We start from the raw sequence: 25926 nt of genomic DNA, 5'->3' as shown, positions 1-25926 counted from the left end.
AAATATATACAAACTTTAACGAATGAATGTCTTCCTTTTTCTTTTTTAAAGCTCTTAAGACCTAACTGTTACTCCAGACACTTGGGAGTTTTCTCCACACTCTCAAGGGAGAGGTCCCCGTGTCCGAGGCCAAGACACAGATGGAGCCCAGATAGAGCATGAGCAGGACTCAGGACCTTCCTCTGGAAACCGACTCACGTAAGAGTGTCCACGACCTAATACCATTCTTCCCTCCCAGCCACTTCGCCTGGACTCAGTTCTGGAAGCTTCCCGATGTATTGGCAGTATGGGGACAAAAGCAAACAAATGACTGAATGGGACGAATCACAGGCTCCCCGTCCCTAACGTCCCATGGTGCTTCCAAGTGGCCCTGGGTTCCAGGCCCAACAAATGGCATTCCTACTTCGGAATCCTCTGAGATGGTCAGCAGGTGCTAGAAACCATCTGACCGCCTGCTGGAGCCAAATGAGGGCACGAGTTTGCAGGAACTGAGAAATCCGCAGGGCTTGGGAAAGGAAGGTTTCAACACCCCTAGATCCTTCCTTCTACCAACATTCAGACTATTTGGGAATTTTACTGGCGGGGGGACCAATGACACTGATGTGGACATGTGTCTGCATCGTCACAGGTTGCAGAAATCAAACTGACAGAGGGCCTTAGAGGAAAGGCTTTCCCACAGGATCTGGGGTCGGGCTTCAGGAAGACTCCTGAAAAAAATCAATTAACTTTGTGTCTCCACACAACTAGGGCACCTACCAGGCACCGCTGGGGGACCACGGACACCTAAGGGGGCGGGAGGAACCCCCAGTGACTGGCTTGTGGGATCTCAGTTCCCAGGCCAGAGGCTGGGCCCAAGCTCCTGGGGTGGGAGCTCCGAGTCCAAACCACTGGACTAACAGAACCTCAGACCCCAGGAACATCAAGCGAGGCCTGCCGGAGGATCTCATCTCAGCACCAAGACCCAGCTCTATCCAACTGCCTGCAAACTCCAGTGCTGGACACCTCAGACCAAACAACCACTAAGACAGGAATACAGCCCCACCCATCAAAAAAAAAAGAAAAAATGAAGTGACAAAAAAATACGTCACAGACGAAGGAGCAAGGTAAAAACCTACGAGACCAAATAAATGAAGACAAAATAGGCAACCTACCTGAAAAAGAATTCAGAGTAATGATAGTAAAGATGATCCAAAATCTCAGAAACAGAATGAGGAAAATACAAGAAACATTTTACAAGGATCTAGAAGAACTAAAGAGCAAACAGTGATGAACAACACAATAACTGAAATTAAAAATACTCTAGGGCTTCCCTGGTGGCGCAGTGGTTGAGAGTCTGCCTGCCGATGCAGGGGACGGGGGTTCACACCGCGATCTGGGAGGATCCCACATGCCACGGAACAGCTGGGCCCGTAAGCCATGGCCACTGAGCCTACGCGTCCAGAGCCTGTGCTCCACAGCGGGAGGGGCCACAACAGTGAGAGGCCCGCATACCAGGAAAAAAAAAAATACTCTAGAAGAAATCAATAGCAGAATAACTGAGGCAGAAGAACGGATAAGTGAGCTGGAAGATAAAATAGTGGAAATAACTACCGTAGAGCAGAATAAAGACAAAAGAATGAAAAGAATTCAGGACAGTCTCAGAGACCTCTAGGACAATATTAGACACACCAACATCCGAATTACAGGGGTCCCAGAAGAAGAAGAGAAAAGGAAAGGGTCTGAGAAAATATCTGAAGAGATTATAGTTGAAAACTTCCCTAACATGGGAAAGGAAATAGTCACCCAAGTCCAGGAAGGACAGAGAGTCCCACACAGGACAAACCCAAAGAGAAACACGCCAAGACACATAGTAATCAAACTATCAACAGTTAAACACAAAGCAAAAATATTAAAAGCAGCAAGGGAAAAGCAATAACATACAAGGGAATCTCCATAAGGTTAACAGCTGATCTTTCAGCAGAAACTCTGCAAGCCAAAAGGGAGGGGCAGGACATATTTAAAGTGATGAAAGGGAAAAACCTACAACCAAGATTACTCTACCCAGCAAGGATGCCATTCAGATTTTCAAGAGAAACTAAAACCTTTACAGACAAGGAAAAGTTAAGAGACTTCAGCACCACCAAACCAGCTTTACAACAAATGCTAAAGGAACTTCTCCAGGGGGGAAACACAAGAAAAGGAAAAGACCTACAAAACCAAAACAATTAAGAAAATGGTAATAGGAACATACATATCAATAATTACCTTTAATGTAAATGGATTAAATGCTCCAACCAAAAGACACAGACTGGCTAAATGGATACAAAAATAAGACCTGTATATATGCTGTTTACAAGAGACCCACTTCAGACCTAGGGACACACACAGACTGAAAGTGAGGGGATGGAAAAAGATATTCCATGCAAATAGAAATCAAAAGAAAGCTGGAGTAGCAATACTCATATCAGACAAAATAGACTTTAAAATAAAGACTATTACAAGAGACAAAGAAGGACACTACATAATGTTCAAGGAATCAATCCAGGAAGATATAACAATTGTAAATATTTATGCAGCCAACACAGAAGCACCTCAATACATAAGGCAAATGTTAACAGCCATAAAAGGGGAAATCAACACTAACACAATCATAGTAGGGGACTTTAACACCCCACTTTCACCAATGGACAGATCATCCAAAATGAAAATAAATAAGGAAATACAAGCTTCAATTAATTGATATTTATAGGACATTCCATCCAAAAACAACAGAATACACTTTCTTCTCAAGTGCTCATGAAACATTCCCCAGGACAGACCATATCTTGGGTCACAAATCAAGCCTTGGTAAATTTAAGAAAACTGAATCGTATCAAGTATCTTTTCTGACCACAATGCTATGAGACTAGATATCAATTACAGGAAAAAGAACTGTAAAAAATGCAAACACATGGAGGCTAAACATTACGCTACTAAATAACCAAGAAATCACTGAGGAGGAAATCAAAAAAATACCTAGAGACAAATGACAATGAAAACATGATGATGCAAAACCTATGGGATGCAGCAAAAGCAGTTCTAACAGGGAAGTTTATAGCAAACAATCCTACCACAAGAAATAAGAAAAATCTCAAATAAACAACCTAACCTTACACCTAAAGCAATTAAGAAAGAAAAACAAAAAAAACCCAAAAAAGTTAGCAGAAGGAAAGAAATCAAAGATCAGATCAGAAATAAATGAAAAAGAAATGAGGGAAATAGCAAAGATCAATAAAAACTAAAAGCTGGTTCTCTGAGAAGATAAACAAAATTGATAAACCATTAGCCAGACTCATCAAGAAAAAAAGGGAGAAAACTCAGATCAATAGAATTAGAAATGAAAAAGGAGAAGTAACAACTGACACTGCAGAAATACCAAGGATGAGAGATTACTACAAGCAACTATATGCTGATAAAATGGACAACCTGGAAGAAATGGACAAATTCTTAGAAAAACACAACCTCCTGAGACAGAACCAGGAAGAAATACAAAATACAAACAGACCAATCACAGCACTGAAACAGAAACTGTGATTAAAAATCTGCCAACAAACAAAAGTCCAGGACCAGATGGCTTCACAGGCGAATTCTATCAAACATTTAGAGAAAAGCTAACGCCTATCCTTCTCAAACTCTTCCAAAATATTGCAGAGGGAGGAACACTTCCAAACTCATTCTACGAGGCCACCATCACTCTGATACCCAAACCAGACAAAGATGTCAGAAAGAAAACTACAGGCCAATATCACTGATGAATATAGATGCAAAAATCCTCAACAAAATACTAGCAAACAGAATTTAACAGCACATTAAAAGGATCATACACCATGATCAAGTGGGGTTTATCCCAGGAATGCAAGGATTCTTTAATATACGCAAATCAATGTGTTACACCATATTAACAAATTGAAGGATAAAAACCATATGATCATCTCAACAGATGCAGAAAAAGCTTGACAAAATTCAACACTCATTTATGATAAAACTCTCCAGAAAGTGGGCATAGAGGGAACTTACCTCAACATAATAAAGGCCATATATGACAAACCCACAGCCAACATCATCCTCAATGGTGAAAAACTGAAACCATTTCCTCTAAGATCAGGAACAATGCAAGGCTGTCCACTCTCACCACTCTTATTCAACATAGTTTTGGAAGTTTTAGCCACAGCACTCAGAGAAGAAAAGGAAATAAAAGGAATACAAATCGGAAAAGAAGTAAAGCTGTCACTGTTTGCAGATGACATCATACTATACACAGAGAATCCTAAAGATGCTACCAGAAAAGTACTAGAGCTAATCAATGCATTTGGTAAAGTAGCAGGATACAAAATTAATGCACAGAAATCTCTTGCATTCCTATACACTAATGATGAAAAATCTGAAAGAGAAATGAAGGAAGCACTCTTATTTACCACTGCAACAAAAAGAATAAAATATCTAGGAATAAACCTACCTAAGGAGACAAAAGATCTGTATGCAGAAAACTAAGACACTGATGAAAGAAATGAAAGGTGATACAAACAGGTAGAGAGATATACCATGTTCTTGGATTGGAAGAATCAACATTGTGAAAATGACTCTACTACCCAAAGCAGTCTACAGATTCAATGCAATCCCTATCAAACTACCACTGGCATTTTTCACAGAACTAGAACAAAAAATTTCGCAATTTGTATGGAAACACAAAAGACCCCGAATAACCAAAGCACTCCTGAGAAAGAAAAATGGAGCTGGAGGAATCAGTCTCCCAGAATTCAGACTATACTACAAAGCTACAGTAATCAAGACAGTATGGTACTGGCACAAAAACAAATACAGCTCAATGGAACAGGACAGAAAGGCCGGAGATAAACTCATGCACATATGGTCACCTTATCTTTGATAAAGGAGGCAAGAGTATATAACAGAGAAAAGACAGACACTTCAACAAATGGTGCTGGGAAAACTGGACAGCTACATGCAAAAGAATGAAATTAGAACAATTCCTAACACCATACACAAAAATAAACTCAAAATGGATTAAAGACCTAAATGTAAGGCCAGACACTATAAAACTCTTAGAGGAAAACATAGGCAGAACACTCTATGACATAAATAACAGCAAGATCTTTTTTGATCCACCTCCTAGAGTAATGTAAATAAAAACAACAATAAACAAATGGGACCTAATGAAACTTAAAAGCTTTTGCACAGGGGCTTCCCTGGTGGCGCAGTGATTGAGAGTCCGCCTGCCGATGCAGGGGACACGGGTTCGTGCCCCGGTCCGGGAAGATCCCACATGCCGCAGAGCGGCTAGGCCCGTGAGCCATGGCTGCTGAGCCTGTGTGTCCGGAGCCTGTGCTCTGCAACGGGAGAGGCCACGACAGTGAGAGGCCCGTGTACTGCACAAAAAAAAAAAAAAAAAAAAAACCCAATCCAAAAATGGGCAGAAGACCTAAATAGACATTTCTCCAAAGAAGACATACAGATTGCCAACAAACACATGAAAGGATGCTCAACATCACTAATCATTAGAGAAATGCAAATCAAAAGTACAGTGTGGTATCACCTCACACCTGTCAGAATGGCCATCATCAAAAAATCTACAAATAATAAATGTGGGAGAGAGTGTGGAGAAAAGGGAACCCTCCTGCACTGTTGATGAGAATGTAAATTGATACAGCCACTATAGAGAACAGTATGGAGGTTCCTTAAAAAACTAAAAATAGAACTACCATGTGACCCAGCAATCCCAATACTGAGCACATACCCTGAGAAAACCATCAAAGAGTCACATGCCACAATGTTCACTGCAGCACTATTTACAGTAGCCAAGACATGCAAGCAACCTAACTGTCCATCAACAGATGAATGGATAAAGAAGATGTGGCACGTATATACGATGGAATATTATTCAGCCATAAAAAGAAACGAAATTGAGTTATTTGTAGTGAGGTGGATGGACCTAGAGTCTGTCATACAGAGTGAAGTAAGTCAGAAAGAGAAAAACAAATACCGTACACTAACACATATATATGGAATCTAAAAAAAAAAATGGTTCTGATGAATCTAGGGGCAGGACAGGAATAAAGGACAAAGGCAAGGGGAAGGGTAAGCTGGGACGAAGTGAGAGAGTGGCATGGACATATATATACTACCAAATGTGAAAGCTAGTGGGAAGCAGCCGCATAGCACAGGGAGGTCAGCTCAGTGCTTTGCGACCACCTAGAAGGGATAGGGATAGGGATAGGGATAGGGATAGGGATAGGGATAGGGATAGGGATAGGGATAGGGATAGGGATAGGGATAGGGATAGGGATAGGGATAGGGATAGGGATAGGGATAGGGATAGGGAGGGTGGCAGGGAGACGCAAGAGGGAGGAGATATGGGGATATAAGTATGCATGTAGCTAATTCACTCTGTTATACAGCAAAAACACAACATTGTAAAGCAATTATACTCCAATAAAGATGTTAAAAAAATCATTTAAATATTTTTTTTTTTCTGGAGAGAGCCCATAGCTTTCATCAGAAATACTTTTTAATGAGCAAAGGAAAAAAAGATTTAAAAACACTGCATCCGAATTTTAGAGTAAAAATTGACGTTCTCGTGGAAAAGTCCCTGTCTTGAAAGTGCCTTGTATCTTTGAAATTACAGAGTTAATTACTCAGGTGAGATGAACTGACATTAGATATTGACCTTCTAAGGTCAGTAAGATATAAGTATTTTCTTAGACAAAAGAAAAAGTACACATACCTTTTTTCCAAATCTCTGATTTTCTCTCTTAGTGGTTCAACAATCTAAAACGAAAATAACCAGTATCAGTTTTCAAGCAGAAACCCAGTCCTCCGCCACGTTCACCCACCCTGATGTTCCGGAGGGACAGGACGTGATGTGAAACAGACTTTAATTCCTCCTACGATTCACCTCCAACTCGAGGTTAAGTAAGACCCCGTGACTCACAATCCTAGAATCGAGATACCGAACTGCGTGTTGGACTCTCTCGCTCCAGAGATGCCTAAGCCCTCAGGACATTCACCTTTTTCCTTCCCGACCTCACGGGCAAAGTCAAAGGGGGTTCAGGCTCGTGAAAACAGGTGATCACCAGCCCCACTTCTCTTCAGGTGAGACAGAGGACCCCCGGGGGCTGCCCCCGGTGTGCCGCCTGCCATCAGCACAGCGCCTGCGTCGCAGGCCGTGTGTCCACTGCATTCGCGGGCCAGGGCCGGGGCTGCACAGGACGGCCGGTATGTGCCTCCAAGTCACCGTGAGCAGCTCCCAGCGCTCCCACAGCCCAGATTACAACAGTCTGCACCGACGCTGGACTAAAACACGAGCAATTATTTTAACCAGAAGGTGTGAAGTGGGCTAGAGTTGCCGGCTTTCAGTGAGGCAGGCCGCAGCCTCCCCTCCGCTCGTGCGCCCGCCCTGCTCTGTGTGTCCCCGGGTCCTCGCAAACGAGTCGGGCCGTGTTTCCTGTTGGCACCTGCTCAGGTGAGTGGAGGGTGGCCCCTGCCCCCATCCCTGGTGAAGGTCCTCACTGCCGTTCCTCTAAGGAAGCCTGGAAAGGCTCCCCTGAAAAGTCACATAAGAGCTTAAATCCATCTTGCCTGGAGGGCAGATTTAACACACTGCACCTTTACAAATGGACAAATGCTGACAGAGGTGCGGCCACAGCCTAACAAAGTCCTTCTTAAATGAGGGAATGATTTCCTGCAAGACGGTTTCAGAATCACAGGTCAGCATCAAGCAGCCACGATAAAGATACCAGCGCAAGCAAAGGGACTGAAGTGGACCAATGAGCAGGAAAAGGAGGGGCAAAGTCTGGAAAAGAGACTAACCTCTTCAATCCTGCTTTCAATCTTGAGTTCACCATTTTCCTGGATGGACCTGTTGAGTAGAAAACTACAAAACTGAGACCAGGAAGACTCTGCGACTCCCAGGTGTATTTCTGAACAAACCACCGCAACACAGGCCAAAGGGTGCACGTCGCCCCCTCCTCCCCAAGAACCCGTCCCGGGCACCAACCCCCCAGGATGGCGGGGGAGGAGGCGGCTGGGGGTAGCCCCTCAGCGCCGTACCCCAGGCTCACCACCACCTGACGGGGCGCTTCTGTTAAACTAAGACCATCTCACTTTCACATTCCACCCAACACGGGATTGTAAATTAGAGGCAGGAAGCATGTCTATAGGGAGTACAAGTTTCTCTGCTGGGCTTTCCTGGGATTTAATGCAAAATGGAGTTTTTCCAAGTGCAAAGACAGAGCTCCTTTAATGGGGCCTGAGCAGCCCTCCAGCCACACACAGGGGCCTCTGTCAGGAGACACACACCAGCCCCGGCGGGAGGAATTGGGTCAACACGGCCCCAGCCGCCCTGCAAACCCCACTGGACGTGAAGAGCCCGGTGGGGGCAGAGCGACCCTCCCCGGCTGCCCGCAGCTGCGCTGACTTCCCAAGCCTGCTGCCACCGCAGTGCGACTGCTGTCTTTGACAGTCACACCAAGAAGTACAAAGTGGAGGGGATTTTTCTTTAAATGTAAAACTGTACTCACGGCACCAAATCTGTTTTTACAATGAATGCTTATGACTTTCGCTGATTTTTTTTTTTTTTTTTTTAAGAATACTGACACAAGGATTTGACTTTTACAAGTGTCCCTCATGCTCTGCTGAGCAACACAAATAATGCTCACTCAGGCCAGAAGGTCCCCGGGCCCTCCCTCCCCTGGGACGGACAGTGGGCTCAAGCATCCACTGGTCTGCTCCTGGGGGCGAGGGCAGCCTCGGTTTCCCTAAGAGGCTTTGGAAAGGTGCCCCTGAGTGCTTTGCTCAAGCCGCCCAGAAATGCCATTTACATTTCAGGAGCCTGAAAGCTCAGGTCCGCCCTCTTCTGTCTACAAGGCCAGGAAGGCCGGAGGCGGGCACCAAGGTGCCGCCACGGCTGCCTCGAGATTCACCGTCACATCTGAGCTGGACTTGGGTCAGCGTGATAACCAGCTGCGTCCTCCGGAACACCCCAGGACAGAAGACGCGCTGGACGTGTGAACACCAAGCTCAGTTCCGCTTTTACATCGTCCTCAATCAGCCCATGACGTCACGGTGTACATGCAACAATGAAATGTATCCTCTCAACCCAAACGTAACAGCCGAGTTATTAAAAACAATTACCTCATGTTAACCAAGTTGCCCCAAATAGCTGTAAGAGAAAGAGAAAGGAGCAGTCAATATTTAAGTTCACAACATTCAAGGACTCCAACTAATACAATATTAACTTTTAACCAATATCTTAAAGTTGCCTATGAAAACTATAGCTCACGAAGACAATAAAATGCACACTTTCAAAATAATAAGTCCTGGGACTTCCCTGGCGGTCCAGCGGTCAGGACTCTGTGCTTCCATTGCAGGGGGTGCAGGTTCGACCCCTGGTCGGGGCACTAAGACCCTGCATGCTGCACCGTGCAAGCCTATAATACATACATATGTACCTACATAAATAAAATAGTAAGTGCGACTAAACATCAGCGAAAAGGTGACCCTATATACCCCTGACGCTGGCATAACCTTCTGGGGCCTGGAGTGCCACGGTGCACGTGCTTTGATACGCAGTACGTCCCCAGCCTTTGAGGAAGAGCCGGTCACGGGAATCAAAGACCTGCAAGAATCAAAGAGATCCCAGGGCTCAGTCCAACCCCTCCCCCTCCAATGTCGATGAGACCGAGACTCAGAGAAGTAGAGGATGGCCTGACCCTGTGGCCGTCCTCTCTCTCAGCCCTCACCCAGCTCCCCTACATCACAGCCTCGTCTGCTGGGCCACCTCCCTGACGGCAGACAGCTGAGTAACCGCGTCTAAACCAGTCCGGCTGCCGCAGTGGATTTCACCAGGGGTGACTTTACAGACACACTAGACCACGACACGCACTTGAAGTTACTGACCAGAGTGTACCTCACAGAGATGCCCACAGAGAACGGTGTCGCTAAGGCTCTGTCCACATGCCGACACGGCCCCACGTGAGCACTCCCCCAGGGATGCGCCCCTCCCGAGGCCAGGAGCACTCGGGTGCTGCCAGACGCTGGGGAAAGCAGGGAGCAAACACACACACACCCTGGAGTCCGGGGCCGGCAATCCTGGGAGCTTGGGAAGGCCTTGAGGTGAGGGGCGACACTAGGCATGTTCTCACTGCACCTGCTGATACCCAGCAGGGGGGCTGATAAACGTTCACTGCAGAGTTCTCAGTGTCCAAAATCATGCTCCTTGCAAGAGAGCCCCGTTGTGAACAAGGGGCATGATGAAACCATAGAAGCACAGCCCTCTTCCAATACAAGAGGAAACTATGATCGAAAAGATAATAAATAAGTAGAAAGTGGCAAGTAAGCAAGAAATGGGAGAAATTAAAATGGAGCTGTACTATATTCATTACTCATTATAAAACAAAGAATGTTTATGCCTTTGGACCATGGGATCCTACTTTTGAGGATTATCCTCAGGAAATAAGTATACACACAAGAAAGCGGCCTTCACAAGTCACAGCCTTATTTATAATTAAGAGTAAACCAAAATACATTACAGTTGGGGAACTATTATATAAATTATGATATAGCCATTCACGTGATGAAATCATAAAGTCATTAAATATGACTGTAACAATTATCAAAAAAGATAAGCGATAACAGGTGTTGGTGAGGGTGCGGAGAAAAGGGAACCCTGGTTCACTCACTGTTGGTGGGAATGTAAACTGGTGCAGCCGCTACGGAAAACGGTGCAGAGGTTCCTCAAAAAATTAAAAACAGAACTACCACCCGATCCAGCAATTCCACTCCAGGCTATTTATCCAAAGGCAATGAGAACACTAATTCCGAAGGATACATGTACCTCTATGTTCACTGCGGCACTATTCACAATAGCCAGGATACAGACGTCAGGTGAGTGTCCACTGACGGATGAATGGGTAAAGAAGATATGGTGTATATACACAATGGAATATGATTCAGCCACGAAAAGATGGACATCCTGCCATGTGCGGCAACACTGCTGGATCCTCAAGGCATTACACCAAGTGAATGTCAGAGAAAAACAAATACCGTAGGATCTCACTTACACATAGACTCTAAAAACAAACAACAAAAACCCAAGCTCACAGGTACAGAGAACAGATCAGCGGTTGCCAGACGTGGGAGGTGGGAGGTGAGGGATGGGTATGTGAAATGGGGTTAAAATAAGTCCTGGGGATGTCGTGTACAGCATGTGACTGTAGTTAACACCACTGTCCTAAGTATTTGAAGGTAGCTGCTAAGACAGTGAGTCTTCCAGGATCTCATCACACACGCACACAAATCTGTAACTGTGGGGCTTCCCCGGTGGCGCAGTGGTTGAGAGTCCGCCTGCCGATGCAGGGGACACAGGTTCGTGCCCCGGTCTGGGAAGATCCCACATGCCGCGAAGCGGCTGCGCCCGTGAGCCATGGCCGCTGAGCCTGCGCGTCCAGAGCCTGTGCTCCATAACCCGAGAGGCCGCAGCGGTGAGAGGCCCGCGTACCACAAAAAAAAAAAAAAAAAAAAATCTAACTGTGTGGTGACGGATGTTAAGTAAACTTATGGTGATCATTTCCCAACACACACGCACATTGAATCATCACATGTACACCTGAAACTAATAAAACGTTATATATCAATTACATCTCAATAAAAATATGGCAACAAAACCATGCTGCAACCTGATAATGCAGGTGTGACGGCCCCAGACGAGAAAATATATCTGCTACTAAAAATTACACAGAAAAAAAAAAAGACTGTCTGAAGACGCCAAAATACTGAGTTCAAATGCTGACTATTTTTTCCTTGTATCTATGTGCTTACCTTGCTTTGTAAAAAGGAGGGAAAAGGTTCTTGAGCCCCTGCTAAGCTGCATGCCCCCTGTCCCCAGTCTCTATCTGGGTCACTGCTCACCTGGGATGCCAGGTGCCCGTGAACCAGGAGGTGCAGACCCTGAGACACTTGTCCTCACTGTGGACCTGAAATGAGTACCTTGTCTCATTCTGGCTTTAGGATTAGCTCCTCATCAAAACAGCCCGGAAGCGTCCCCCTCTCTCTGTGCCAGGGAACTAACTGCGCCTGAGATGACCCAGGCCCTAAGGTGCCTTCCGAGTGGTGACAGCCTTTTGACCGTCTTCCCAAATCATCCCGCGGTTATTAGTTTATTCCGTTTTCTCCTTCTCAACCTCTTCCTGAATCTCTTTAAAATGTCTATTTTGGAGACATTTCTCGGTCCTCCAGCAGTCACCTAGACCACCTGAGAGCAGGTAAGGCTGCCCTCCGCCTCCCGGGAAGCAGACACACAGGTCTCCCGAGTCATCCCCCCGGCCCCAGCAGGGCTCTGCTCCATCGTCTCCCTCGGGAAGCGCGGGCGGCCCGGGATCTGCCGGGGAAGACGCGCACCTCAGGAGCTTCGCCGCCCTTTACAGACGGATAATGCGGACCGTGGGCGGGAAATGCCCCTTCACGGCACCCGGACACGCGCCCTCCTCCCCAGCTGCTCTTCCCCGCCCACCCCAGGGCTTCGTGACCACCCCCCCACCATCGGACCCCCTTGCAGCCCCTGCTCCCACAGGACTCCGCACCTCCTCACCACTTCAGCTGCCTTTACAGGGTCTCCGGGCACCTCGCCGGGGCACTCCATTCTCGGGACAGCGCCCCCCCCCCCCCGCAGGGTACGCTGTGGCCCCCCGTGTGGTCATGGTGACCACGGCACACCTCTTTTTAACTAGCGGCTTAGGGTGGGTCTGCCTGCAAGAGCAGGAGTGTCCTTATTCACTCAAAACACCAAGCACGGGCAGGCCAGGCACCAAAACCAGCCAAACGGAGGTCAGGGAATGCTTTTCCTTCTCACAAACATCACTTGCTTAGTCCTTTTTATCTTCAGAAGCAGAGCCGCCTTCTGGGCTCAGCAGGAGATGGATGCCCTGGGAGGAGAAGGGCAGCAGAGGTCCCTGGGGAGGGAAGACAAGGCTGCAGGTCAGGGTGGGCCTCAGGGGCTGTGTTCCTGGCAAGCTCCCCCGAGGATTCTGCCCATGAACTGAAGGCGAGCACCACTGCTTCCGCTTAGGTACCTGGGCCCTGGTTAGCAGGTGACCAGCATCACTCAGTGTGGCGAAGGCAGCAGGGTTTCCGCACCAGAGGAAGCAGGGGTGTGAGGGGCAGACGGGCAGGGGAGAAGCGAGCTGAAAGCAGAGGTCAGGGCGGGTGTGACACGGGTTTGTCACAGGCTAAGAGCTGGGGGGCGGCTGCGGGAGGGGTAACGGCTGGGACAAACGCACTCTCGCCTCCCTCTCCATCCCACAGTGACGGGGAGAGGTGTCTAACAGGGGGCAGGAACAGACCCTGAACAGACCCGGCCTGGGTCTCAGGACAAGGACAAGGTGGCGCAGGGACTCGGTGGCGCTGGAATGACCCCAGGGCCCTTGCAGGGGCCTTCTGGGCTCACCGTTTCCAAGCCCAAGGTCACGCTGTCAGGAGCACCTGTGACTTGTCAGGTCACCCCACAGCCGTGTGACAGGGCCATGCAGGGGCCTCCTTCCCAGGCCTGCCTAGCCCATCTAGGGCCCGGGCTCATCCCCACTCCCACGGAGACAGGCGCCTTGTTTTCCCCAAACCGGCTGCTAAGCTCATTCCCCCCAGACGCCCGTGGGACATGTGATCAAACCCAAACTGAGCACGGAGACCTCGTGAAATCCTCAGGGCCATGCAGCCCACTGACCGAGAAAGATGCTCCACCTGCGCAGGTAGAAACGCTTCATCCAGAGGCGGATTCACAACGGAAACCCGTACCGCCCAGGCTCCTGGGCTCATCCGAACCACGCACCGTCTGTGGAGAAAGTTCCAGGACGCTGCAGTGTGGGCGCCTTCCCCCGGCCGCCCCTGCTCCTCTCGGGTCCCGAGACAGGGCTCAGCAGAGGCCAGGTCCAGCCCGTCTGCCGCACTCCGCAGCGTCAGCGTGATGTTCAGAGAGCGAGACCCTCCCTGGTGCCACAGGTGACACATCCCATCAGAGGAGGGGTCCTGGCCCTCCCCACAGTCTGGGCAGCCGGTCAGAACCAGCATGCACGTGGGCCTCAGTTGCTGAAAACACCAGATCCTGCAGCCCAGGGCCAGCCGGCAGGACCGCGACCACCCGAGGGCAGACAGGTCACCCACGGGGGCTCCAACAACCACGCCGGCCGAGCTGTCCTCAGGGTCAGACTTGCCAGCCGAGTCTCCGGGAAGGGGACCCTCCAGCCCCGCTGTGTGAGTCCCAACCGTCAGGCTAGACGCCACCAGAGAACAGACTCTGCTTTTCAAATTCCCACCCCACAGACCCATGAGGGTGGTGAAACAGCCGCTGCTCTGTGCAAGTCCTGAAGGGGTCGGTCACGCAGCGGAACAACCAGAACCAGAACAACCAGAACCAGAGCACAGGCAGGTGCTTTAATCTCCCATCGACCCAGGATCCGGGCAAAGTTCCTCCCACCTGGGCAGAAAGGGTGGCTGAGGTCCCAGGGGCCCCCATCCCTACCACGCAGGCTGCCTGCCTTGTGTGATCACAGCATCAAACGCGCCCAGGAAAGAGGAGCCCTGCTCACCTCCCACGAACCCTCACAACTCCGGCCCCCGAGGAACAGATATAGACCCTGCGGTGGCTCAAAGCAGACAAGGACACGCATCCTAAACCGATCAGAGGGTTCAAATCACAAGATACTATTCTGTTTAAAATTCTCCAGATAAGGCAGGGGGCTGTCAGAGGAGGGAGCTTCCCCGCCTCCAGGTCTCCCTAAAACCATCAGGTGGCTAAGGGTCAGGCAGCATCACACACGAAGGGCAGCAGCCACGGAATGGGGAGCCCTCCTGCCCCCCGACCCGAGGGGAGCTGGCCTGGAACCCTGCCCCCCGGCCCCCCGACCCGAGGAGAGCTGGCCCAGAACCCTGCCCCACCAGCCAGACCTACGTTCATGCCAGCGGTTACACAGAATGGAAGCGGCCCGGATGAGGCGGTCTGGGGAGCCCCGGCAGGCTGGCGACTGGCGTCCTTCCCAGGCCACGCACGGAGGCCCTGCGCCAGCCCTGCTTCCCTCCCGAGACACCTCCTCCAGGACGGCCTCCGGGACGAGCCCCAGCACAAGCCCTCCAGCTCCCCACCCCGCAGCCTCCAGAGTCCCAGCTGGCGGGTCCCCAAATGCGGCACAGAACACCTAAGTGACTCACACCTCCCCAGAGACTTTCCTAAGAAAGCTGCCCCGACATTTCCATGGGAAACATTTTTGCCCCAAAGTGGTTAAAACGCAAGAAACTGGCTGTTGTAGGTAACATCGGTCCCTTTAGAAAGTCTTTACATGTAAAAATGTCACTTATTAACTGAGATGAGAGACTTAGTAGAATCCATTTCTGCTTGTTCACACTAGACACACGTTTAAAACTTCATGCATAAGACAGTCTGAGAAACACAAGGAAGGCCTTTCTAGGCTCTGGTATCACTGCAATTTCCACAGCCCGCAGGGAAAGTCTGAAATAAGTTCCCTAAGGTCTGCAGGGGAGCCGAAGTGTTAGGTCCGTCCAGGTAGGGCAGCACCACACTTGCAAAGTGCAGCATGACCCATGAGATCCCCAAGCCGGTCAGGCAGTAGAGACCCCAAACTCAACTGTCATCTCGAGGACTCCCGCTGCTGGAGGAGCCCGGAGAGGGGACAGCGCCCGGCCCCCAGGACCCTCGAGGTAGACAGGGCAGAGGCTCATTCGGACCAGAGCTACACAGCGTTTCCCCGGAAGCCCGCCGGAAATGCAGATTCTCAGGCCAAGGCAGGGCTCCCCAATCAGAAACTCAGGGGGTGGGGAGCCACCCGGGTTTAACAAGTGCTCCGGCCGATCTCCCCACAAGCTGAGAGCCCACCTCTGTTCCCCTCCCTGCTCAAGGCCTCCAAGGCTCCGCGTTCTAAGACAACCGTTAAACAACTTCTTTACAAAACAGAAACAGACTCTCAGACATACAAAATAAACTTAGTTACCAAAGGGGGAAGGGGGGAGGGATAAATTAGGAGTTTGGGATGAACATATACACACTACTGTATACAAAATCGGTAACCAACAAGGACCTACCGCATACCACAGGGAACTATATTCGATACCTTGTAATAACCTACAATGGAAAAGAATCTGAAAAGGATATATGTATACGTATAACTGAATCACTTTGCTGTACACCTGAAACTAACAATACTGTAAATCAACTGTACTCCAATATAAAATAAAAATTAAACTAAAATAAAAACCAAACCGATGTCACAAGAGCCCTGCCGCCTCTCCCTCTGTGATGGGCACAGCTCTGGGCGCCCCTCCCCCCAGGTGGCCGGCAGACCCTCGCGCTCCTGCCCCAGCGAATCCCGCGAGCCCACGGCCCCGGTCCGGCCCCCTCGTCAGGCTCCGGCCAGCGCAGGCCCCGTGCGGCTGCGCTTCCGTGTCTGCCCTCCCACGTGGCACTTCTGCCTTCTCTCCAGGTGACTCGTCCCCGTCCTGCCCCTGCTCCGGATTCCAAGTCTCCACATCACTCGCATCGCCCCCTCCGGTGATCGCGCCCCACGCGTATTACACGTACTGTATTATGTTCATCCCACACAGACAAAGGCAGGAAACGGAAGACGATGAAGGGAGACGTGCATGCACACACGGAAGTTCCAGCGTGCGGGGTTCTGCGGGGTGCCCCCCCTCAAAGCCAGCCCCACGGGACACCCCGCCCGCCCCCCGCCCCCCAGGGCTCCGTCCCCGCAGCAGGGCTCCCCCCGCCCCACCAGGCTCACACCTGCCAGCCCGCACCCGGCAGGCAGGAGTCCAGGGAGGGTGCAGAGCTGCGAGCGACACCCAGCCACAGGCCCGGGGGGCAACACAGCGGCGCTTAGCCCCGAGTCTGAACATCTGGGGCAGGTGGATCACATCCTGGCTCCTCAGCTGCACGGCTCTCCTCCAACAGCATCTCCTCTCGCTGAAGGGTTCCCACCCGGGCAGATCTCCAGCCCTGCCTCCTGGCCCCGAGGGCCCCCAGTCCCTGCACCTGTCACCTCCACCCTGGGCTCCGGGGTCCAACCCCGTGCACCTCTCCACCCGCTGACCCCCGGGCCTCCAGGGCGCCGCGCCCCTCACAGCCCAGGCCCCTCACCTCCCTCCAAACACCTGGACCACATTCTTAAGAACCACATGGGGAAACGGAAAAATCGTCCTAAGATCCATTTCCACCCCCAGAACACAGCTGACCCCAGGGTGCGGGGTTTCCACACCACCAACCAGCACTCCGGCCCCCTGGACGCCAACGATCTGCCCTGAGCGCAGACCCCGCAGGTGAGGGGCTCAGGCCCACAGGACGGCACACTTCACCACCACCAGGCCCGGGGCCACCTGTGCTTCTCACAACCAACTGGCTCCAAGTCAGGGCTCCACGACCCCCTCCTTGGGTTTGATAATTTGCTAGAAAGGCTCACAGGACTCAGAGAGACAGTCTCCTTACGACGGCCGGTTTATCAGGAAGGACACAGCTCAGGAACAGACGAATGGATACTCTCGGAGGGACGAGAGCCTCCACGGCCTCTCCAGGCAGCACCCTCCCAGCTCCTCACCCACCGAGGAGCGTGCCACACCTCACTGTTGACGACTTTTTACAAAGCTTCAGAAAGGTGGCGGGGTGAGGCTGACAGTGACCTGCCCCGTTCCAGGCCAATCTAGGGCCCACCCTGAGTCACCCCCAAGCAAAAACTCAGGGTGATCAAAAGGGGCATCTTAGGAACAATAGAAGACACCCCTATGGCTCAGGAAACCCCAAGGGTTTTAGGAGCTCTGCGCCAGGACCGGGGACCAAGACCAGATATCTTCCTGGGAACCACTCGAGGCACGAGAAAACAGCTGCAGCTTACCTCACAGAGGACAATTAATACCCCCGATGTGTTAAGAGCTCTTAAAAATGAGGGGAAAGATGACCAAAAACTCAACAGAAAAATGGGCAAAAGCTGAACAGTCCTCGGAAAAAGATACATTAGCATCCTTTAACCCTCGGAAAGATGCTTGACGTCACTCCTAGGAAGAGGATGCACACTGAAGGAGACACCACTTCTGCCTGGTGAGCTGTCCACAAGCTCTGGCGGGGGTGTTCTGGGGCATGGCTCGGGGGACCACACGCACAAGCTTACTCGCGGCAGCAGTGTTTCCAAGAGCAGAGTGTCTGAAACAAGGAAAACGCCTTGCTCAGGAGCCTGGCCACGGAGAATGCAGGGCACACACACAGGAGAGATACACAGAGCAAAGGTGAGCTCCGCACGCCGATACCAGAGCCTTCCAGGGAATGCTGTGCAGGAAAGGAAAAGAGGGCGAACCGTCCATGTGATTCACTACCTTCTGGTAGCGATGAGTAGCAGGTGTGTATATACACACAGCCTAATGCCTGGATTTGCAGAAAGAAACCAACGATGCATAAAATGGACTAATGACAGTGGGAAAAGGGTGGAGGCCAGGGATTGCAGCAAGACACGTCTGCACATAGCTTTTTATTCAGTTTGACTTCTGAACCATGGAAATGGCTTACACACTTTAACAATCAGAAAGAAAAGAGAAATCCTAAAATAAACGGAGCACAAACAGAAAAATAAACCTGACTTGTATCAGGCATAGAAAAGCATGTTTCATGGAGCTTTTCAACACAATAACTGTACACCCTGAGTGAGATAGATTCTAAAGACAAAAAGAACTACAGAGAAATTCTGAATTTTCTTAAGCTTGTCGTTGGTACTGGTAACGAGGCAATGATTCTGAAACCGGTATGGCTGGTAGTAGAGAGCAAATGAGTTTTTCCTGATGTCAGAAACAATATTTTCATAGTGGGAGGGAGGAAATAGCAATATGGAAGTGGGCAGGGGACGAAGAACCCCGTTATGATTTAAACTGGGGGCATCGGCATAAACTCACAACTGGAAAAAATTCGCACCTGTCCTGGCTCTGTCCACTGCGAAAGCTGGAAGCAAGGACACCTCGGTGAGTGCTCAGACCCTGAGTTCTAACTCATACTCTCCACTGAGAGGAAGCAGGGCTCCTTGTAGAAATGGCTCATTCCAGGCGTGGGGCACAGAAAACACAAGATGAGCCTGGAGCATCTGGAGATCAAGGAAGTGCTCAAAGATAGAACCTCTAGTCCATAGTGACTTTAAAAAAAAAAAAAGAGGGGCATACATTGATGGTGGTCCTCAAAATATGTTCACATCCTAATTCCGAGAACCTGGGAAACTGACCTTACTTGGAAAAAGGGTCTTAGCAGGTGTAATCAAGGATCTTGAGACCAAAAGACCACCTTAGATTATCCAGCTGAGCCCTCGAACCCGTGACCAGTGACCTTCTAAGGGACAGAGGGACCTGACAGACAGCAGGGAAGGGGCCACGGGACCAGCACCGGGAATGAAGCACCCGCAGCCTGAAGGCGCCTTGAGGGGACCACGGCGGCCCTGCCAACACCTCGACTTCTGACTCCGGCCCCCAGAATCGTGGGAGAATCAATTTCCCTTGTTTTAAAGCCGCCTAGTTCCTAGCAATTTATTACAGCAGCCCCCAGAAAGCTAACAGAGAGAGAAAGACAGACGGAGGGAAGGAGGGAAGGAGGGAGGGGCAGGCCTCGGTCCCTCTGTCCGGAAGAACGCCAGTTAATAAACAGAGGAGGATTTACAGGATTAGGAAGTTGCCGCTTTTGTGATCCCAACATAAAACCGATCCAGGCGAGGACTGGTAATGGATGCTGAGCGCGCTGGCTTGCAAGTCTCCGAGATCCCCTGGCTGGGTCCTGGGAACATGGATCCCGGCAGTCAAGTGGCCGGCAGCCAGCCCCTCCCGGCATCAAACTCAGCACTGGTAGTGGACAAGCCTGATGTGATGCAAATCGACCAGCGTTATCATAAAAATATTTACCTGAATTTAATCCTGAGGAAACAATCAGGTAAGTCCAGAAGGTTGGACGTTTCTTAAGGACAACCAGCCTGTGCTTTTAAAAGGTAAATGTCATGAAAAAACAAGAGTTAGAGGCATAACAGCGATGTGTAAACCCTGACGGGATCCTAGATTAAAAAAAAAAAGCAGAAAAGGCTATAAGGACATTTATGGTACCATGGGGGCGGGCGGAGGGAATTCAAATATGGACTGCATATCAGATGATACTATTTATTGTTAATTTTTAGACTATGATAATGGTGATCAGATTACACAGAAAACGCAGATCTTAGGAGACACGTGTTGAAGTATTTAAACACGAAGTATTACTATGTCTACAACTTTCAAATATTTCAACAAAGAAATATATGTAAAAATGAAAAGAATGAGCAAATGTGGGGGGAAAAAGAACTGGCATATGTAGGCCGAGGGTTATTTAGGTGCTTGCTAAATTATTTTTTCAATACAATAGAAATCAGGTGTGGAAATTCTTACAGTAGATGTCGAGGGTCAAAACAATTTCCAGGTTGCCCCTCCCGGCCACCAAGAAGGTGGGGGGAGATTCTAGGCTCCTATTTCTGGGCCTGGGGGGACCCTGGGAACTTGCGGTAACAAGCGTAGTGACCCCTGGGCTCAGGGGAATCTGGAAGCACCACTTACACAAGTTCAGCTGTTTTCCCCTTTCTTTCCCCTCTTTTCCCCCAGGAGTCCACTGGCATCACCAGCACCTGTCTGCTTAGTGACTTAACTATCGCCAATTACGCAGGGCTAATCAGACCAAGGGGAAAACTGCTCTCACAAAAGTCCCAGCTCAGAGAAGCTTGATGTCTGTCATCACGTGCAGAGCTAACACATGTAAAACATGCTCGCGTGTGGTTTTCAGGGGTGATTTAGCATCTTTTTGGTGGAATAACAGGGACAGGATAGGAAAGCACCACAAATACGGCGTCCTCCCAACAAAACCCAGGACACATCCAAACCTAAGTGAGCGCTGTTACTGTCACAACTCGCGTTTTCCAGAGCTGAAGGAGTGCCTCTGAAATGTCAGAAAGCAGGCTTCACCTTTGTTCTGCTGTTTCAGGTATAAACCAAGGTGCACAGGGGGATGGGGACAAGCGCTTTCGGGAGGGGAAGAAGAATGAAGAGGGCAGAGGAACCAAGAGACGGGGAGCGGGGGCGGGTCGCGCGGAGGAGGCTGGAGAAGGGCCCTGCCCGCTGCACCCTGCCGGCTCCAGCCCCGCCCGGTCCGTCTCTGCAGAGGGGAGGGCAGAGGGTCTGCGGCACGGGGCCCCGTCAGCCGGGGGACGATCAGGGTACGACTCAGCCCCGCAGCCCTGCCCCGGGTCCCTGGGATGCCCGGGAGAGCTGGCACCGCCGCCCGGAGGATGCTGGACGCTCCACCAACCAGTGAGACAGCTGAGGTCCATGGGGCAGCCGGGGGGGCCCCCCACCTGCCCAGGATCGATCGTGCAAACAGAGCAGACGGCCCAGCGTCCCGGGAAAGCCTCCAAGGAGAAAGGAAGCCACCGGGGGAAGAGACTCTCCAGGGGAAGAAAAGTGAGCAAACGACCACCGTGCAGAGGAGACCCTGACACAAAGACCACACTCTTTGGTTTTTCAAATTCGGGGAGAAAGAGAACGCTCCTAAACAAAAAATGATAGCAAACATAAATGTTATCACTAAAAGAGGTAGACGACAAAGTTTCCAAAAAGTAGGACCAAAGTCTACAATGACAGAAGAGACGAAAGGAAGAGGAGCAGACCAGGCCACCGCACCCCCGCAGGGTACCGCTCCAAAGGACAGTTCGGAAGGTTCCCAGAACCGCAGAGCGAGGCTCCTGGGCGGCCAGGCTTGGAAGCACCCGGCGCATGCGCACACGTCACCAGCCGGGTGCGCATCCCTGGGCGGGCGGGTACACGGGTGCCCCTCACCCCCCTGCGGCACGGAGGCCTCACTCTGGGAGGGGCTCCACATGCCGTGCACGGCGGTCCTGAAGGAGGCCAGTTATCAACCGCACGTCCACAAATGCACACTCGGGGCACACCAGAGTGCGGAGGGGCCGAGCCGAGGTGTGCCGTGGAGGATGGCACCAGGGGCAGGAAAAGGGCAGGGCCTGGGATCTCCCGGGAGAAACCAAGTCACAGAGAGACGGGGGCTGGCTTGAGCCTCGGCACCAGGACCCAGAAGGGATGGAGCCTCACCACCCACCTGTCAATTAAATGTGAAGACAGAGAAGACACGGCCAACGCCTGCCAATGCTCCTCCCGTGACCTCCAGCTGAAATGAGGCGGTGGCCGTCGGGGGACAGGATCTCCAGGCCAACGGGGCTGAGGCCAGGGGCACGGGGTCCGAAGGCCCCTCCTTAGGGAGCCTGGGAGGCTGCTCAGCGTCTTGGGGGAGAAAGACATGAGCGACAAAGCTTGCAGTCCAACAAGTATAGGGCCTGGAGAGTGGAGTCATTAGCTCTGGGAAAAAGAAAAGCGGAGTTCACAGGGCTCAGGTGAACAACATTTAGTCATGCGCGTAAACACTAAGTGCTCAGGTGAACAACATGTAGTCATGAGCGTAAACACTAAGTGCTGCGCTACTTAAAATCACACCGCACCTGCGTGGGTCGGGGGGGAAAGGAGAATAAACAATCTTCTAAAGAAGAAAGCCACTAGGTAGTATCTAGAATTCTACGCACAAGGACAAACACCAAAATCATCGGCTCAAAGAAGCGAAGTGCTTGCCTCCGGGGAGAGGAAAACAGTGCCTGGGGACACCAACAAACCCAAACCCGGCAAAGGCTATTTGACTTTTTAAACTCTAGCCTGTCAAAAACACTAAAGGTAATTCCAGCTGAGTCTCTGCCTAGGGATCTACCTAGCAGGTTGGCATGACTTTCAGACCTCTAGGCTCTTCTGAGGGGCTAACAGCACTGATCTAAGTGCTACAAGGGCTGAAATCCCCGTTACTGAGAAGAAAACACATGCATGGAGAAGAACCTCAGTGCAGTGCAAGCTGGCCGGTGCTCAGCCCCTGGGCCTGGACTGAAGAATTATGTGCGAGCAAGGAGGCTGGGCCCGCATGGGCACAAGAGCATTTCCAGAAGGCGCTGTGTGTCATCTGGGAGCAGGGGCGTTTTCTCAAACAAAAGGGAAAGATTATTAACAAGGAGAGCAGAGGCTAGACGTCACAGGCATCATGGCTCACGGACACCTTCAATGTCCTCGGACGCTGTCAGTCGGGAGCCACAATGTCATGCTTTTCCCTGCGAAGTGCCCGGGACTTACCAACCCTGCTTATTACCAGCACTGCCTCCACCCTAGTCTAAAACCTCACAGCTAAATTCCCCCGCGTCGGGAGCTGGCACGAGGCCTCCGCCAGGCCTGCCTGCTCCAACCCGCCTGCCAGGGCAGCCTCATAGCTGCTTCGTGTCCATACTCCAGCCACACGGCAGTTCTCCACATTCTGAGAACACGCCCTGCTCTTGGCTGCCACAGGACCTCTGCACATGCTGCTCCTGGGGAACCCCCCCCCCCCGGCCTGCCTAGTCACTCCTACACACACTTCACTTACCAGCACAAGCCCCTGTGCATTCCCTCCCTTCCTTCCTACCTGTTCGTAATTTAACCCTCATTTGGGTGAGCATCTAATTCGTGGCCAACTCAACTCACCTGCTTAGGCCACAGGTTCTAAAGTGGCGTCCCCAGACCACACCAACAGCATCTGAGGTGAAGCTATTAGAAATGCAAATGGCTGGGCCACACCCCAGACCTACTGAATGAGAAACTTGAGGGGGGAGGCGGCAACCTGTGTTCTGAAAACCCTCCAGGTGATTCTGACACACAGAGGAGTTTGAGAAACACTGCTCAGGTGTTTTGCACTCCTTGGGGTCCCCTGGGACTAAGCAGAGACAAGCAGCAATAAGGGCTGGACAAAGGTAAGGGTTCAGGAGAATTTCCTGGTCTACAGAACTGTGAATGACATCCCACAACCCCCGACCTTCAGAAAACCCAAAACCCCCAGGGAGCTTCCTGCACACCTGGGTTCTAGCCCCAGCTCCCCGGCAAGCCGGGCTCTGGTCTTGGTCTCCATAGGTTATCATCTGTGTGGTCATCAGTAAATCTGCCTGATTTCTCTTAGCCTTAACAGACTCACCTCTAGAATGGGAATAACGATAGTACCTATTTCCTAGGATTGTTGAGACAGTTACAGGAGACAATGAAACAGGCTCACGCACCTATGGGGAAGCTCGCAGCCAATTTAGATATAATTATTGTCCTAACAACAGTTAGACAACTTCAAGCGGTCTTTCCCCTGGGTTCTCGGCTGTCTCACTCAAGACTGACACACGCTTCAGACTAGCTCTTCCTCCTTCGAAGACTACTCCCAACTAACTGCCCCCAGCTGGGCTGCAGCAGACAGGCTGGGTCTCAATCACCCGCATCGTCCTGGAGCTCAACTGAAATCACTTTGCCGAGCCTCCCTCACCTCGGGAGTCAGATCTTGGTAACTCAACCGGTGAGCAGGTGTTTCGTTTCAGCGTGTATCACTCCCGTGGCTAGGATTCAAACGAGCTCACCTGGTCCAATTTTGGTACTTGGGGAAGTATTAATAACAGCAATGAAAATACATTCCCATCGAATTTTTTTTTTAAAGGGACAGCTTCTGCCTCTAAGAAACCACAGGGTCTACCCTCTGCCTGAAAAGTGCCCCTCCTGCCCTAGGTCCGGCAGCCGCGGTGAGTGATGACGGGAGAACCACACAAGCTGAAGCGGCGCCGGGATCCCCAGCGCTGCGCCTCCGTGCTGGGCCGACCGGCACCCGCACCCTCCTTTCCTGGGCGAAGAGACCCCTGGGCATCCGAACACCTAGGCTCCAGGACCCCGGGCGCGGACACCTGGGCGGGGGCACCCCCGGGCGTCCAGAAACCTGGGCGCCAAGAGCCCGGGCGCGGGGACCCCCGGGCGTCGGACCCCTGGGCTCGGCCGCGGGCCGGCGGGGTCCGGCGACACTGGGCTCCCCTACAGCCAAACGAGGAGTAATTTTCCGAAGAGCAGGCAGCCGGCGCGGGGTCTCTGCCGGGCGACAGCATTCGCACCCCCTAGTCCAGCCCGGCGACGCGGCACGCCCGGGAACCGCTGCCCGCAGCCCCGCGGGCGGCGGGGCAGCCGGGCCGAGGGTCCGCGCCTCCTGTCCGGCCGGCGGCCGCGCGCGCAGAGCGGGAGGGAGGGAGGGAGGGAGAGAGAGAGCAGGCCGCGGGCGGGAAGGAATAACCGGCGCACTCACAGGCCACGTAGGCGAGCAGCGCGATGCCCAGCAGCAGCTTCATCCTCCTGCGGCTGACGGCGGACGCGAGGCGCAGGAGCGCCTGGCTCAGCATCCCGGGCCGCGCGCTGCGGCCGCTGGGCTACTTGAGCGGCTGAGGCGGGGGCGGCCCGAAGGCCCCGCCCCGCGCCCGCTTCCTGCCGGCGGGGCCCGCGCGCATGCGCCACGCCCGCCCCGCCCCGCCCCGCAGGCGCAGTGCGGCGGCCCCGGCGGGCGGCGAATGCGCGTGCGCGGTCCCAAGCGCTGCTCGTGGGCCGCCGTGGGCGGTGTGCTTCAGACCCCAATCCGAGCGCTCGGGGCGGACTCGGGGATGGGCAGGTGTTTGGAGTTCTTTACCGCTTCCCTCTGAAAGCTGACTGTTCTCTCGGCTTCTGGAATAGTGGCAGCGACAACGATTAGTCCCCTAAACACCGATGAAGTCCAGACCCCGTGCCTTTTTCCTTCTGATCGGCTGGAACATCTTTCTTTTAAAATTAAGGAGTTTACATGCAGCTCAATATCAAAAAAACAAACAACTCAATCCAAAACTGGGCAGAACACCTAAACAGACATTTCTCCAAAGAAGACGTGCAGATGGCCAACAAACACATGGAAGGATGCTCAACATCACTAATCATTAGAGAAATGCAAATCCAAACTACAGT

At 51.5% G+C, this 25926-nt stretch overlaps 1 protein-coding gene across 16 annotated transcripts in view; it reads right to left on the bottom strand.

Moving 5' to 3' along the window:
- Positions 1-25441, bottom strand: part of UXS1 (UDP-glucuronate decarboxylase 1) — a 74589-nt gene extending 49148 nt beyond the window's left edge. For 4 of the 16 annotated variants that reach the window (XR_004475615.2, XR_007470954.1, XR_007470955.1 and 1 more), the window contains exons 1-4: positions 25244-25417; positions 9166-9193; positions 7843-7906; positions 6758-6801 (exon numbers count right to left, since the gene is read on the bottom strand). Coding sequence is in view for 7 of the 16 variants with exons in the window: in XM_049696173.1 (XP_049552130.1) it covers positions 6758-6801; positions 7843-7906; positions 9166-9193; positions 25244-25337 (230 nt within the window). In the remaining 9 variants the exon portion in view is untranslated. Of the gene's footprint in view, positions 1-6757; positions 6802-7842; positions 7907-8852; positions 8890-8954; positions 9136-9165; positions 9194-25243 lie in introns of those variants that run through there. The other 12 variants (XM_049696172.1, XM_033401674.2, XM_033401673.2 and 9 more) reach the window with 10 other exon arrangements.
- Positions 25442-25926: the final 485 nt, after the last annotated feature.

This window comes from Orcinus orca, chromosome 13 (assembly GCF_937001465.1).
Source record: "Orcinus orca chromosome 13, mOrcOrc1.1, whole genome shotgun sequence".
In the NCBI taxonomy this organism is placed as follows: Eukaryota; Metazoa; Chordata; class Mammalia; order Artiodactyla; family Delphinidae; genus Orcinus; species Orcinus orca.
The sequence above is the reverse complement of the archived record's forward strand: the minus strand, read 5'-3'. Positions and strand labels throughout refer to the sequence as shown.